The sequence below is a fragment of the Saccostrea cucullata genome, unplaced genomic scaffold, assembly GCF_032062105.1.
Source record: "Saccostrea cucullata isolate Sc308-1 unplaced genomic scaffold, CSIRO_AGI_Scuc_v1 ctg77, whole genome shotgun sequence".
Taxonomy (NCBI): Eukaryota; Metazoa; Mollusca; class Bivalvia; order Ostreida; family Ostreidae; genus Saccostrea; species Saccostrea cuccullata.
In genome coordinates this window covers 271,037-285,752 of record NW_026929500.1, presented here as the reverse complement: position 1 = coordinate 285,752, position 14,716 = coordinate 271,037, and the positions used below count along the sequence as shown (strand labels likewise).

At 31.1% G+C, this 14,716-nt stretch overlaps 1 protein-coding gene across 1 annotated transcript; it reads left to right on the top strand.

Annotated features, from left to right (window-relative positions):
* Positions 1–122: 122 nt before the first annotated feature.
* On the top strand, positions 123–13,586 carry LOC134281042 (protein unc-93 homolog A-like). Its single transcript, XM_062763505.1, has 5 exons — positions 123–320; positions 3,486–4,641; positions 5,720–5,855; positions 10,075–10,233; positions 12,354–13,586. Exons 2-5 carry the CDS (start codon positions 3,508–3,510, stop codon positions 12,578–12,580), a joined length of 1,656 nt encoding a protein of 551 aa, XP_062619489.1. The 5' UTR covers positions 123–320; positions 3,486–3,507; the 3' UTR covers positions 12,581–13,586.
* Positions 13,587–14,716: the final 1,130 nt, after the last annotated feature.

The following is a 14,716-nucleotide window of genomic DNA, read 5'->3' as shown; positions in this document are numbered from 1 at the left end:
CTGGTTCTCTCAATGCTGCTTGAATTTGAAGCTGAATGCATCTAGCCACCCGAAATGGATCGATACATAGATTTTCCTAGCATTCCTGATTATACTCCCAGGTTTATTAATTTTTGTTTGCAAGATCACAATAGAAGCATAACTAACACATCCACCGTACGAGCTAACGTGTGACTGAGCATTATAAGTCAATGAATCACATATTTGCATGCGGAAGTTATGCATCTTGAAATAGCAGCATTTTATTCAAAACTTCACAATGGGAAGACTCAATGAACTGTTAACAACTGACCTCTCCTGGCCCTAGAATTTCTGTGGAGGTAAGTTCATTAATCTTCATTTTTGTAAAAGTTTCATGGAGAAAGTGTATTGTAATCATGAGGTGATCTAGAGGGACGCTGTGTTAGTCACATTATGTTGGCAACGCATAGATATATATTATTTATAGATATGAATACATAATGTGCAGTTAATATGCAGCGGTATTTATGAATATCCAGTGTTGTACAATAATGGCGTCTAAATTAGCAGGACCAAAATAAAATTATTGTTTGTTTGGAATTGCCTCCCACCTCATTGAAATGCCCCCTCCTGAAAAAATTTATTGACCAAAAGTAGGAAGATTTTTTTTATTTAATTTTTTTGCCCGTTATCACATACACAAAACAAAACACTGAAATGCAGTACCAGATCTATGCAAAATTAGGTTTCTTTGTTGATGGTAGATACTTTTTTTAAAAGTCAGAATATGTATTTACTGTTTACTGAGCTTTTTACCAAAAATTTAATATTTATCTTCAATTTTGAGGAAAAAAAAAAAACACTAACACGCTTTTCCTCCCAACAGTCAACATTGCTCCCTCTCATGCGCGCACGGTCTAAAACCCTTCATTGAAAATTTTCACCCCTCGAAAACCATTGTCAACCTCGGCTGCGCAATTCCAGAAACATTTTTTAATATATATATTAATATTTAAAAAATAATTTTCCTTCCTCCCTCCCTCCCAAGGGTGGCCCAGGCATTTTTAAATGGATAAAAACTTCAGGCTGTATACAAGGTATTTAGTAATGTTGCCAATTTATAGGATATTGATTGAATCTCTCAGGTAAATCTAAAGGATGGGAGAGTGAACATTTGGTACCTGTAAAAAATAATAAGAAAATAAAAACCATACGTACTTGAAGTGTGCTTAAAATGGTAAGCATTTAGTATCGATTGTGTTCATTAAGACCATCGTTCATTTTGTATATGAACTTGAGGAAGTTTAAAGATACCGCCATAATGTACATATAAAGGGTTTTCTGATAAAATATTCTATGAATAGTAAAAGCACCTCAATGTTAAATACACCGTGTCTCCTAGAGACCATAATTAATTTCTTTTTATCACAGGTTAACTCTACCATTAACGAAATTATACCGTATTAGGACTTTTTTACAAGAATTTAAACAACGTGTGTAGACATGTTGGAGGGGAGTATAAAGGTGAATGAGGGATTTTTGTGTGCAAGAATTGAAAACCATACAGTATGTACCAAAAAAATTGAATCGATTTAAAACAGATGAGAGATGTCAAATGCCGGACTTTTGAGATGCATTTCGTGTCTTTACAAGTTTTTTCTAGTCTCTTCTGACCCCCTTACTATGTGTATTGTTTGCAAAGTATTTGCTTATTTGACAGAAGTTATTTGACAACTATTTATACCATACGTTTATGATTGCATTGGTACAACTGGAATATTTTTTATACCTGTTTACAGACAACGTGGAAAATAGTTTGCCCTAATGTCATTATATACTACTTTTCGTTAATTGCTCTCATTTGAGTACAATGCCATTTTCCTACTTTCGTTTTTGACGGTAAATTTTCTATATACGAACGATGGTACATGTAAGTAAGTTATGCAAAAAAAGGCAACACAAGCTTCTAATGATTTCATTATGAATAAAATTTCATGTTTATGTTGATGAAAGGTTGTGTAATTGTTGGTAAAATTGTTCTTAAGAAGAATATTTCAATTTGTTTGTGCTGTTTTATAAATATTTTTGTCAATATAGAGGTTTAAGTTATTGAACTGCAATGGGGGTAGAAATGATTACGAGAATATTGATATTCCTGATTCATCAACTAGTTTGATAATAGCTGCCTCGTATTGAAATTGTTTTACGTATAGACTATAGAGCATGTTCTTGCCTTTCAACTGCAACTGCGAGACATATGCCCCATACGGCAGGTGATAAGGTTATATTGTAACAAACTTCAGGCTGTTTTGGTGCAAGATAAAAATAGCTGGCATCTTTTTTTAATTCTTGTAGTTAATATTCAAAAAAAGTATGCGCCTTAAATTACCTTTTACATCATATTTATTTTTTAATTAAAGCAATTTTTGTTTAATTACAGTTTTCAATTTGCATATATATTTGGATACCTATATTGTGTCAATATCAATCATTGGGTTATATTGCATGTTTTAAAAATTCCCCACAGGCAATCACTACCCCCCGTCAAATGCTGATTAAACATTTATTTATGAATATTCATATTTAAAAGCATTTGATTATCGTTTTTATGTCAGAAAAACATGAACTCAAAAGCCTAGATCTTAGGATTGGCAGATTTCATCTGCTTCCTTCAGAATCTGTGTCAGAGTCCATTATCCTGCTAGAGAGCCTTACCAAAACTAAGTTCAAGTTGTACCAATCAACAATGACAGCGCATATTCTCCCAAAGGAATCCGATTCATTAACGTTTTACATTGAATCAATAAATCATTCTTTCTTGCTGTACTCATTCCTTTTTCAATCCAATACCCAAAATGATGAATCCACACTTTGGGATATTATCATTGTAGATAGCCTACAGGAAAAAATGAAGCACACTTTGAGATCATGAAAATTTGATTAAGGCCTGTTTTGGCCTCAAGTGTGTAGGTTTTTATGACTGCGTAATTTGGTTTATTTCCCTTTTATTCTTGTTATCACAGTTTTGTATCTGCATCTTTCTCTTATTGAAACTTTTTGTTTTCAAAATGCTATAGATATTTTTTTAATTTGACATGAAATTGATAGAAGAAAGAAATAACTTTACCAAAATTATAAATTTAGTTTACTTTACTCTGGACAGAGAAAACAAAAAATTCTGACTTGCAACAGAACCCATTCCAATTTTTTTTAATGGTAACTATTTTTAAAAAGTCGTTCGAAACGCTACAATACATGCAACGATGCTCGGTCGATAGGATTTTCATTGTTAAAAATGGCTGCCATACATCTATCAGTTTCAAAAGCATAAAGTTGCGGCGCGTTATTGATTTCTACTTCAGACACAGAAAATTTTCCTGTATTGATAGACCAAAAATATGCCAGCAGACGTGTCAGATGTAATCTTACGATGCTTCTGATTTATAATTATTGTTGCAGTGCTTGATATGATTTCCAGTATGAAGATGGAGGAATTGCTATTTAAAATTCAATTTCTATTGTAGAATTAAATATCAATAGTTAAAGATGATGTCGAGGGAAAGCGAGGATGATGATCAAATTGCCGACTTGGAAGTTTCTCATGCCGAAATGAGAGCCATGCTATGGGGCCGGCAACGAGAGAAGAGTGTTAGTGATAATTCAGTGTCGTCCAAATCAGACGATCAGGTGACGTCACATCGAGCTGAGAGAGCTGCAAGTCTCAGTGAAGAATGGAAGGAATTAAAGCGACTTCGTAGTGCAGATGGACAATCAGAAAATTTAAACATGGGGCAACACAAAACACAAAGTAAACTTTCGGTTTGGAAAAACTTTATCGCCTTATGTACTGGATTGATGTTTGCTTTTATGTCCTTCTTACCACTTCGAAATATTCAAACAAGTATATTTCCAGATTATTATTTAGGCACAATATCACTTGGTCTGATTTATTGTAGTTTTGTGATTGGTTGTGTTATCTCCCCTTGGCTTGTCCAAAATGCGCGCCCAAAAGGATTGATATTATTTTCCTTGATCTCTCACGTATTTTATGTGACATCAAACTTGTTTCCATCAGTATGGACACTTCTTCCCATGTCTGTCATTTTTGGATTTCTTCAGGCTCCTTTATGGTCTGTACAAGAACTTTTAATTGGAAGCTACGGAACAAGTTATTCTTCCATTACTGGAATAAGAATAGAACGTTCCATTCATCAGTTTCAGAGCGTTTTTGTCGTATTTTGCCATTCTGCTCAGATTTTTGGTAATTTAATACAGAGTGTTACGTTGAGATTTGATGAAAATTACACCCATGCCAAAGTCTCTGCTTACGAAGCAGATATATCTACTTGCAATTCTTCTCTTTGTGGGGAGGATATCCATAAGACATTCGATGAGACATTTGGAGAAAAGATTCTACGTTATTTTGTGGAAGATTTCAACAAACCGGACTACTTGCAAATTTTGAAGCTTTTGTACTTGTGGTTAGCTTGTTGTTCAGTGATTCTTATAGGATGTTGTTTAAGAAAGCCAGACATCATCATAAATAAGAGAAAAACACCATTCTGGGATAAAATCTGCGATGTTCTAAGCTTCTTCAGAACAAAGACATTTCTTATGCTTGGATTGTTGATGGTATTCACCGGTATGCAACAAGCAATCGTTATCAGTGACGTCACAAAGGTAAGAAATATTATATTTCTCTTTTTTTTCATGACTGTAAAATCAAATAAAACTCTTTCTGTGAAAAAAAATTGAATAAAGCAGTTGACAACTGTAAATTGTGCTTTCAAGTTCCACAAACAAAAATTTCCTATCCAAAAAATTATTTTTACAAATAAATCCCTAATTTTTTTTTTATGTCAACTAAAGCGAAGATCAAAAGTTTAATCAAGGATGTATTATTTATCAAAAGCATAAAAGGCTGGTATCATCTCAATGACTTCCATGCTTAATTATAGTAAATGAAAAGTGTTATATGAAGGTAAATTGCGGAAATCACCTACTCATATTTCATGGAAATATCAACTGCTATAGAAGAAAATAATTGGTGACAATGTCTGCTCTACTGATCAAATGAAAGTCAAAACAGAAGGGCTAATTATATTATTTTACTTTCTAAGGATTGTTATTCTCTCTCTCTCTCTCTCTCTCTCTCTCTCTCTCTCTCTCTCTCTCTCTCTCTCTCTCTCTCTCTCTCTCTCTCCATTGCAGCCATCTGCACTAGCTAAGGACTAAGGATAACCTGCTTTACTTAATTTGAGAAAAATTAAAGACATTAAATTTCAAAAATTTTGTCAAAATATTATTGCATATTATATCTGTGCCAATAATTTTTAAAGTAAATGTCAAGAATTAAATGATATATTTTAAACTTGTGTAAATTATAATGTTTTTTTCACACTCTGAGGCCAAAGTAATACATAACTTATGAAATTCACAATGTTTGTTTTCTTCTATCGATAGGTATGCCATATACCAAAATTGGTTTAAAAGGGTTCATCCGCTACAAAAATATTGAAAATTATAAAACGTTTACTTATTTGTTCGACGTAAGACGAACAAGGCACAAAGATTGAATTTTTTTTTTTAAATCCTGCATCGAAAGAAATTAATCTGGAAATGTAAGAAAAAATTATAATTATAAATTCAATCGGGAACAGGTTTGATGGGTCTTATCAGTTAGTCAAACACAATGTGTTTTTTTTTAAAAAAAAAACATTTTTATGGCATTTCCTAATGAATGTTTTATGCATTTTAGATGTATGGCACAGACACACTAGGTTTGGGAATGATAGGGTACCTCATGATGTGTTATGGCACCTCACAGTTGGCCATGTTACTGGTTATCGAAAAGCTACAGAAACGACTCAAGGCTGTATTTTTTATTCTTCTAGGTAAGGAGCACATTTAGGATTGAAGGATATTTCAAACTTGTTCAAGCAAGTAGAGATATGGTATATCTTTTTATCTAACGATATTGTTAATTTTCTTTTTGTACATAGAAATTTACATTTAGACGAGCCTTTGTGACTCGGGAAATTACAGGTCGAAAGTAAGATAACAACAATTAAATTTCACTTAATATTAAACTCAATATTCTATTAATATTATCTTAAATTTCAAGGGGACTTCTTCCCTCTTACTTTCCATAAAACTTTCCTCGGTGACCATAATTAATTTCTGACCAATATTTCATAATGAAATAACACATCCTAGCCAAACGACTTATTGAGATTTTCTCTAGCGATAATTCTTCCTTAGAGAAATTGAGATCTCTATTGAGGAAACAAGAACACATTTAGAAAAAGATCCACAAGAAACGGAAAAGTATTCCGTGATAAAACAGCCGTATATTGATCAACTTAATTAATCTAGTATCGATTTAAGGGCTATGTGTTAGATAGTCTGCCAACTATAATAAAATTTTAAAACATTTATCCATTGACTTAATTGAGTTTTTACCCACCCATATTTTCGTTATTAAGAACGTAAGTAAAAATTAACCTATTTCTACGGAAGCCCTGGAGGGACATTGACTTACTTGTTATGACTTATTTGTTTTAACTTTTTTGTTTTGACTTATTTGTTGTGAATGTTTTGTAGCTTGTTATAACTAAGTGTAAGAAAGCTATTGAAAATCTGCTGCTTGGCTTACTTTATAATAAAAATGATATTTAGTCCTATTTTAACTGTGATTAACAAATTGTTGTTTAACGTCCAGTACAGTTGTGATTTCTAAAGTAAACATTATTTTTGTTGTTATAACTTAATTCTTATTTTCTAAAAGGTATTACGAAATTCTTAAAAGTAACTTCCAGTTTGCATAATAACATTTACTATTTTATCTTGTCGTTAATTTCAAGGACATTTTTTTTTCTTTTTTCTCTTCTTTCACGCCACTTTTTGTAAACTAAACTTGCCATAACAAATTCAAAATAACAAGAATTCAAAGTAAAGTCATAAGAACTAAGTCAAAACACATAAGAAATAATCAAAACACATAAGAAATAAGTCAAAACACATAAGAAATCAGTCAAAACACATAAGAAATATCCCTCAAGGGCGTCCGTAATTAACAGATAAAAATTTAGTAATCACATCAGTTCTGTACGTTTAACTACAAAACTACAATTAATTGTTCTCTATAGCTTACCTACACTTAGTTAGAACTAACGGAAAAAAAATCTCAAAACAAATAAGTCAAAACAAAAAAGTTATAACAAATAAGTCATAACAAGTAAGTCAATGTCCCTCCAGGGCTTCCGTATATTTCAGATCTTTTAGTTTGATAAAAACACGCATTTTTTGTTATTTTGGATTCTCTTCTCTTTTTAACTTTTTAAAAGGAAGGAAATAAGACAACAATTATAGACTTTAAAATTTCATCGGTTAAAATTTTAAAGGATTGATCCAAAAGCTTTGTCACTAATGATTTTAAACTGAAACAGTTGGAAGTTATCAACACACTTTTACAATTTTATAATTGTCTATTTTGATTGTTACCTATTTCATTTTGCTATATTAAATACTTTTCAATAAAGTATAACATATTATATTTTGTGACATTGCTATATATATATGAAGATAACGAAAAGCATTCCATCTCAAAAGTCCATCTACACAAAAAAAATCAGGAGCAGAGCAAACACAGACCTCTTAAACATCAGAGGTTGATTCAGTTGCCATGGAGTAAGCATTCCCTGTCGACCAGTCACACCTACTGTGTGCTCCTTGTCATGTTCGTTCGGAAATAACGGAAAATTCGTCGCCAATTTAGCGTGTAAATAATGGCCTAAAAATTAGTATGGAAAACGTCTGTCCCCCTTTGACTCAATGATGGAATGTATTTGCTGAGGAGATCATTGTATTAACAATGGAACTTACGAAATGATTACTTCAAATAAGCTGTTCATTTTTTGATTTATCAACTTGTTTAATTGTCAATAACATCTTTTTAAAAACGTACATTTAGAGCATGCTCTTTCGTATCGAATCAACTGAGAGATAAATCCCATTATACAGGTAATACGTGTAAATTGCTGCTTAAGTAAGGGAAGTTAACGATTCAAAAGTTAAAATTGACACGTTAATCGTGAAGTATTGTTGTTACTAAATAACCATTTTCGTCTTTTTCTTGCAAAACATTCTAATATTTTAGAACTTTTAGATATACCGACGATATATTGTCAATTAACAATGGTAATTTCAATTCTTATGTCGATACGATATATCCTACTGAGCTTGAAATAAAAGATACCACGGAGTCTGACACATCTGTTTTATATTTGGATATTTTACTTGAAAAAGATGTTAATGGTAATTTAACAATCAAGATCTATGATAAAAATGATGACTTTAATTTTTCTATTGTGAGCTTTCCTTTCTTATGCAGCAATATACCTTCATCACCTGCATACGGAGTTTATATACATCTCATTTGATTCGATACGCAAGAGCATGCTCTACGTATGCACAATTACTAAAAACGAGGTAAATTATTGACAAAACAAGTTGATGAAACAAGAATTTCAACAGTATCGTTTTAAGTCAAAATTTGGTAAGTTCTATAGTCGTTTTAATGACCTTTACAGCAAATACAATTTATCATTGAGACAAATGCTGACTGGCGTTTTTCATACACTGAATAGGCAACAGATTTTTCCGTTAATTTCCGATCATGACAAGGAGTGTGACCGGTCGGCAGGGAATGCTCACTCTTGCATGGCACCTAATCCCACCTCTGATATTTTGAAGGTCCGTGTTTGCTCTGCTTCTATTTTGTATTGTTTTTTTTGACTTTTGATGTTGAATACAGTTCGTTATCTCCATATGCTTTATGAAGCACGTGTGAGGAAGGAGAAAGAGTTTGGAAAACATTAGCTACGCTGTAGATTCACTTTTCTCCTAGAAAACGTCGTTACAAGAAAAAATTGAACAGAGAAACAAATGTCAAAGAATTTTGATAATTTTAAAATTAAAACAATTCAAAACAGTTGCAAGAGTGGATAGAATAAAATGAGTGTGATAAAAATGAAATAAATTTGTACATATTGAGGAACAGAACAAAATTAACGAAAAGTAAAAGCTTGAAAAAAAAAGTTGGTAATAAAAAGGAGCAACTTATTTTTATTTTAAAATTGTAAAAAAAAAAACATACATTCGAAATAAAGTTAGATATATTCCAGTAATTTGAGACAGTAAAGTTACAGGTAAATGATTCAAATATATTAAAATACAACTACAGTCCATAGAAATTGAAACAATATGTATAGGCAAAAATTAGTCACATTGCTGAAAATATTATCATGTGATTAATCAATTATATTGAAACAAAACTGGAGTAACAAATATAATGGTGAAAAAATATCATAATGGTCTTTGAAATGATTCAAATGTCCACAGAAATTGAAACAAAAAGGGTCACATCTCCGTCAATCCATCCAAGTTTTGTCCTTAAATTGTTACAGTAAAATTGCTTATTTTTCAAAATACATGTATCTTGATCTGATTTTATTGTTTTTGAATTATTTAAGTATTGAAAAAAAATAATCACTTAAATAATATAAATGTAAAATGAATGTTTGAATTTTTATTTCGCATTTCTTTCGTCATTTTTTGAAAATGTGTTAGCTTAAAACTTGAATACACAGTCTAAAAAGTAGGGAAAATATCTTTAGAGTATATTTATGTCTCCAAAAAAATTTAATTCAGTATTTCAATACTGAATGCATTGTAAAATAATTTTATGAAAACATAAAAAAAAATAAAAACAAATTTTGACCAATTTTGTAATAATTTACTCAACAAAAATTAAATTCTACAATATATAAAAAATGTAGCGCACGTTCTAAAATTGACTGAAGAGGATAGAGCTGTAATAAACGTTTAGTTGTGTTAAAAGATGTTTAAAAATATTTATTCCATTCTATAGTGTTTATTTTAATTTCTTTAAATTTTGTCGACTATCTTAATGCTGCACTCAAAGATATACATGTATACATTAAAATCTGAAACAACTTTAAATTTGACATTCACACAATGATATTGCAGTATAATTTGTTACAATTCAACAATGCAGTCTTTGATAATTCATTCTTTCTTTTTGATTTGAAGGATTCCTGGTCACACAAGGTCTGCTCCTCGTACTGTATATATGGGAGCCCCATTCTGACTCTGTTTACAGTATTCTAGGATTCATGAGCCTTTGGGGAGCTCTCGACGCCGTTTGGCAGTCTCAAGTCCAAGGTGAGATCATGTACAATTGTTCCCAGGGTGACCTTCATTCATGGTATTACAAAACTAATCACTTGTATGGGCATCTATCCTCTATTTACATTAGCAATTAACTATATACCATGACTCAAACGTCTGAATGCGTAAATAATTTGTATTACTGGGGTTGTTGTCTCCATTCTGTGTCTACTTAGCTTGTTGCCTTGATATCGAGGCTTGTAATTCTAGTTTATGTTTGAATAAGATGCCTTGATTATCTGAATAAATTCACAATTTAGCCATAGTTTCGATCTGTGACTTGATTAATTGAACTTTCCGTATTAGTACCAGTAACTTGTCGGTTCACACAGTAATTTTGTAGTCGATATTAGGAATATTTGGAGATTTTCTTGAAAATGATTGCATTGTTGCATGATGTTAGAATTATGGCATTTATCCAAGAAAACGGGAAAAATTGTCTAACAAAAAAATTTCCCTTTCCAGCAATTGATCGTGTCATTCTAAGTGAGTTGTGGGAAAATAAATGAGTTCCATTTAGAATAAAGTTTCCATCAAATCGGACTTTACAGGATAACGGGATCGCTGGAGATCGATAAACGAATTACGGAAATAAAAATTTATTCCAGAACATGATCTTGTGGGATGTAAGTTCTTTTGAGGTCAAAAAACAAGTCAGCGAATCTAATCCTGTACCCAAAAAATCTAGGAAATGGTTTTAATCTTTAAATTTCTTATTGCAATGATTGTTATGTATATATGATTATAATAGTAGCTAGATCTGAAAACCCGTTTCCCGTCAAATTGAAATGTGCTGGCGAGGTTCATTAGATCAAACAAGACGCGAAGCTTCGTCTTTGATGACCTGCGCATATGAACGAGATACGGCTTTTCGAATAAAGTTGCTGTTATAATATTAATGATAAATTAATTAAGTACCCCTCTATAATTAGCAAATATGATAAACCAAACTTTTGAGTTATATAATATACTTTGAATCCATTAAACTTAACGTTTTGGTACGCAAGAAAAATGATCATGTATTCAAACGTTCAGAGATATGGATTCAGATAACACAATGTGATGATCCGGAATGTCGGATCACACCATCACATGATTGGTTGAAATTAACAGTAAAACAGTGATACACATCGGGGCATAATATAAAATTTTTTTTTAAAAAATCTATGTCACATTTTGCAGTTGTTTATATAGTCTCATGACATGGAATCCAGATTATTCAAGAGTTATCAATCTTCTACCTAATAACTTGTCTCCAGAACTCAATGTCATCTTTGCTAGATAAAGGTAGAGTAGATATCGGATCGGAAATACTTGTCTTACAAAGATGTTAAACGCTTACATAAGACAAACTATATTAATGGCAGTTAGGGTTTCTGTAAGTTCGTTTTATATGTGTTTGTTTTTTACATTGATAAAAAAAATTTTCTTCCCCCAATTTTTTTTTTTTTTTTTTTTTTTTGGTTGAAAAAAAATGGAAAACTTGGTGTTATGTCTAAAATTGTCATTTTCATAAAAATAATGGAAATACTTATGTATAATTTTACTTTTCCGCCAATCTATGATTCCCTGAACTTAATAACAAAAGATAATACTTCTGTTATACTAGTATATGAGTGGCGGGAGCAAAGTCAAAACACTTTGGGTTTTTTTATATATCATTGACTGCAAAGGTTTTGCTGGTGCATACTTATAGCGCAAATATTATATGAACATTCTTAAATAAAATATCTTAAAAGACAATTTCAGTACATGCTCATTAATTGATTCTCACATTTTTTTTCTCTCTCGAAAGCATCGGTATTCCTTATAAATTTCTATCAATGCAATACAAGTAAAAAAAGTTAAAATACATGGAAAAATGAATAACATGTATTTATAAAAAGGTAGTTATGGTGACATCTTGGAAGAAATATTTAAACCCAAAAATTCTTGATTGTTTATATTAAATAATCGTTAAAGGGACCTAAGCATTCTTTATGTACATCTTGAAGGTGAGATTTAGAAAATTTTATTATACAGTTCAAATCAAAAGAAAAAAATAGCATTACTTCCAGTTATCTATTATCTTAATGTGGTGTATTTTAAATATTTAACTATTTAGATCAGGTACAATGTAAGAAAATTTTAAAATAGACTAGGTGAATTTCGACCTGTGTGTATGTGTGTGTGTGTGTGTGTGTGTGTGTGTGTGTGTGTGTGTGTGTGTGTGTGTTTTTCTGTCTTCTTCTCTTCAATTGTTCTCACGCTCCTCTACAAAGTGTGTTTAATAGGATCCACCCTTGTGTTAGGTGTCATTGGATATCTCATAATGGAGGTCTCCAATAATCCTGTAACTCCTATAGAAAATAGACCATTTAGTGTTTAGTTTTCGATGTCTTTATTGTGCATACATGTTCATATTCTAAAAGTGTATACGTTCATTTGTTATTTTGCGTTCAAAACGATGTCAAAGGCAATATTAGATGTGTCCACAAGTTTCACACTTTACAACAAAACTATTTTCACCAAGGGAATTATTTTCAGTTAATTCATGACCCATGTTCTATTCAAAGTCAGCGTTTTCTCTAACAAAAATCAATATATTAATGCGTTGCACAAAAAGTGTATTAAATTTATACATATGCGCTGTTTACTACTGTAGTATTAAGTATTACCGTGTTTAAGCTGTCAGTAAGCTTTTTTTATGAGAACACTTCAGTTGTCTTTCATTACAATCCAATGCTTCGATTTTTCTGCGTATTTGTCAGTTATTTGTTATGAGGAATTTTTCTACCAAAGCAATTTATTAAATTTTCTCTGTACTGCTTTATAAAATGTAATGATTTTATTTTGCTAAGAATCGTACACAGCGAGATGGTCCATGAAAAAATTGAAATGTTTGTAAAATGTCCCAAAAAAAGTCATCTGTATGACATGAATGATAAAGTTGTACTTTTGTGCGTTATATGTCAGCCTAAATTTATATGAAAATTTTGTTAAATAAAAGCTGCAACTGTTTGTTATACTAGGAAGCGATATACGAGTATATTTATTTCAAATGCATTTTTGGCGTAGTGTAATATTATCATTATGTAAATTTTAAATGTTCTAGATGAGATTTGTGCAAAAGAAAATGAATTTTGCATTTAGGAGTGTCAGTTATATCATCATTTTATATCTGGGTATTACAGTGTAATTTTAAACAATTATTTTTTATTTGAACTTGCCCTCTTTTTATAATATTGAAAAATATGTCGTTTGAAATTGATACAGTCTATGGTTTTCGGAGCTTTTATTGATTTACGATATAATTTTAACTTGCAACGAATTAATACACTATTAGCTTATTTTATGCAACTTTATTTAATCAATAAAGACTTTACGTGTCATTACCATTGGGCTGTTTTTTTAGCAGAGCAAACCAAAAAGTCAGTTACTGACGTACAGAAGGACGGACGGACATCCCGATCACTATATGCCCTCCCGCTTTTCAAGCTGGGGGTATAGCAAAGAACACTTAAATTTAATTTTATTTCATTATAACAGTTTTGTTGTAGTACATTGTTAAAACGTGATGAATATGATTTATTGATTGTATATTGTTTAACGTCCCTCTCGAGAATTTTTCACTCATATGGAGAGCGAAGATGTACTAGTATTTGAAAATTGATAATTTTTCACTTTGAAAGGCATGTACGACAAAGACACTTCATTGTAAGATTTTATATGTGCTGGATATCTATTTTAGCTTTTGATTTCGAAAAATATCCATCTTAGCAATTGCTCTGCTGGCATTTTCCATGATGCGCGCTAGCGCATCATGGAAATATTCCATGTGAGTATAAAGGTAGCCATTGCTTTGCTCATAATGCCATGTTCACTGAATAATCGTTGTTTATTACTTATATATTTGCATTCTTTGATATTGTCAAGAATATCAGAGGAAATCCTGGCTTACATAAGGTTGCGACTTGTCTTCAGTAAATAAAAACTCACAGCTATGAAATCAGTATACCTGATCATTGTACCTTTTTTCTTATAAATCACAAAATTTATAAAGTATTTGCCTTTTAACACAGTTATCTGGATACAAGCTGCGCCGTCGTCACATTCTCTTAATTTTTTTTATGCAGTTGTGACGTCATCGGTCAACGTTATTGAAACCCTATGACAAAAATCAATAATTTAACACTATGATAAAAAAAAAAGCAGAGCTTTAATACAGATTACATGTATAACTCCAGAATCCTTTTTATGATTTTTTATAGTGCTTATATTTATTTTTAGAGCGGAAATCCTTCTTGAAATAGATATACTATTAAAGAGATGTTGCTTTTTAATAATGTTAAAACGCCCAAGTGTGAAGAGTTATTGTTCTTTGTAGAAATATGCGAAAATATGATAAGAAAAAATAAAAATATGACAGTTCTCTTCATTTTTTATGACCAAAATGAAATTTTTAAAGAGGTAAATCAGCAATTTTAAATTATTCTGAATTTCTTTTTCCAAAGAATATTATTAA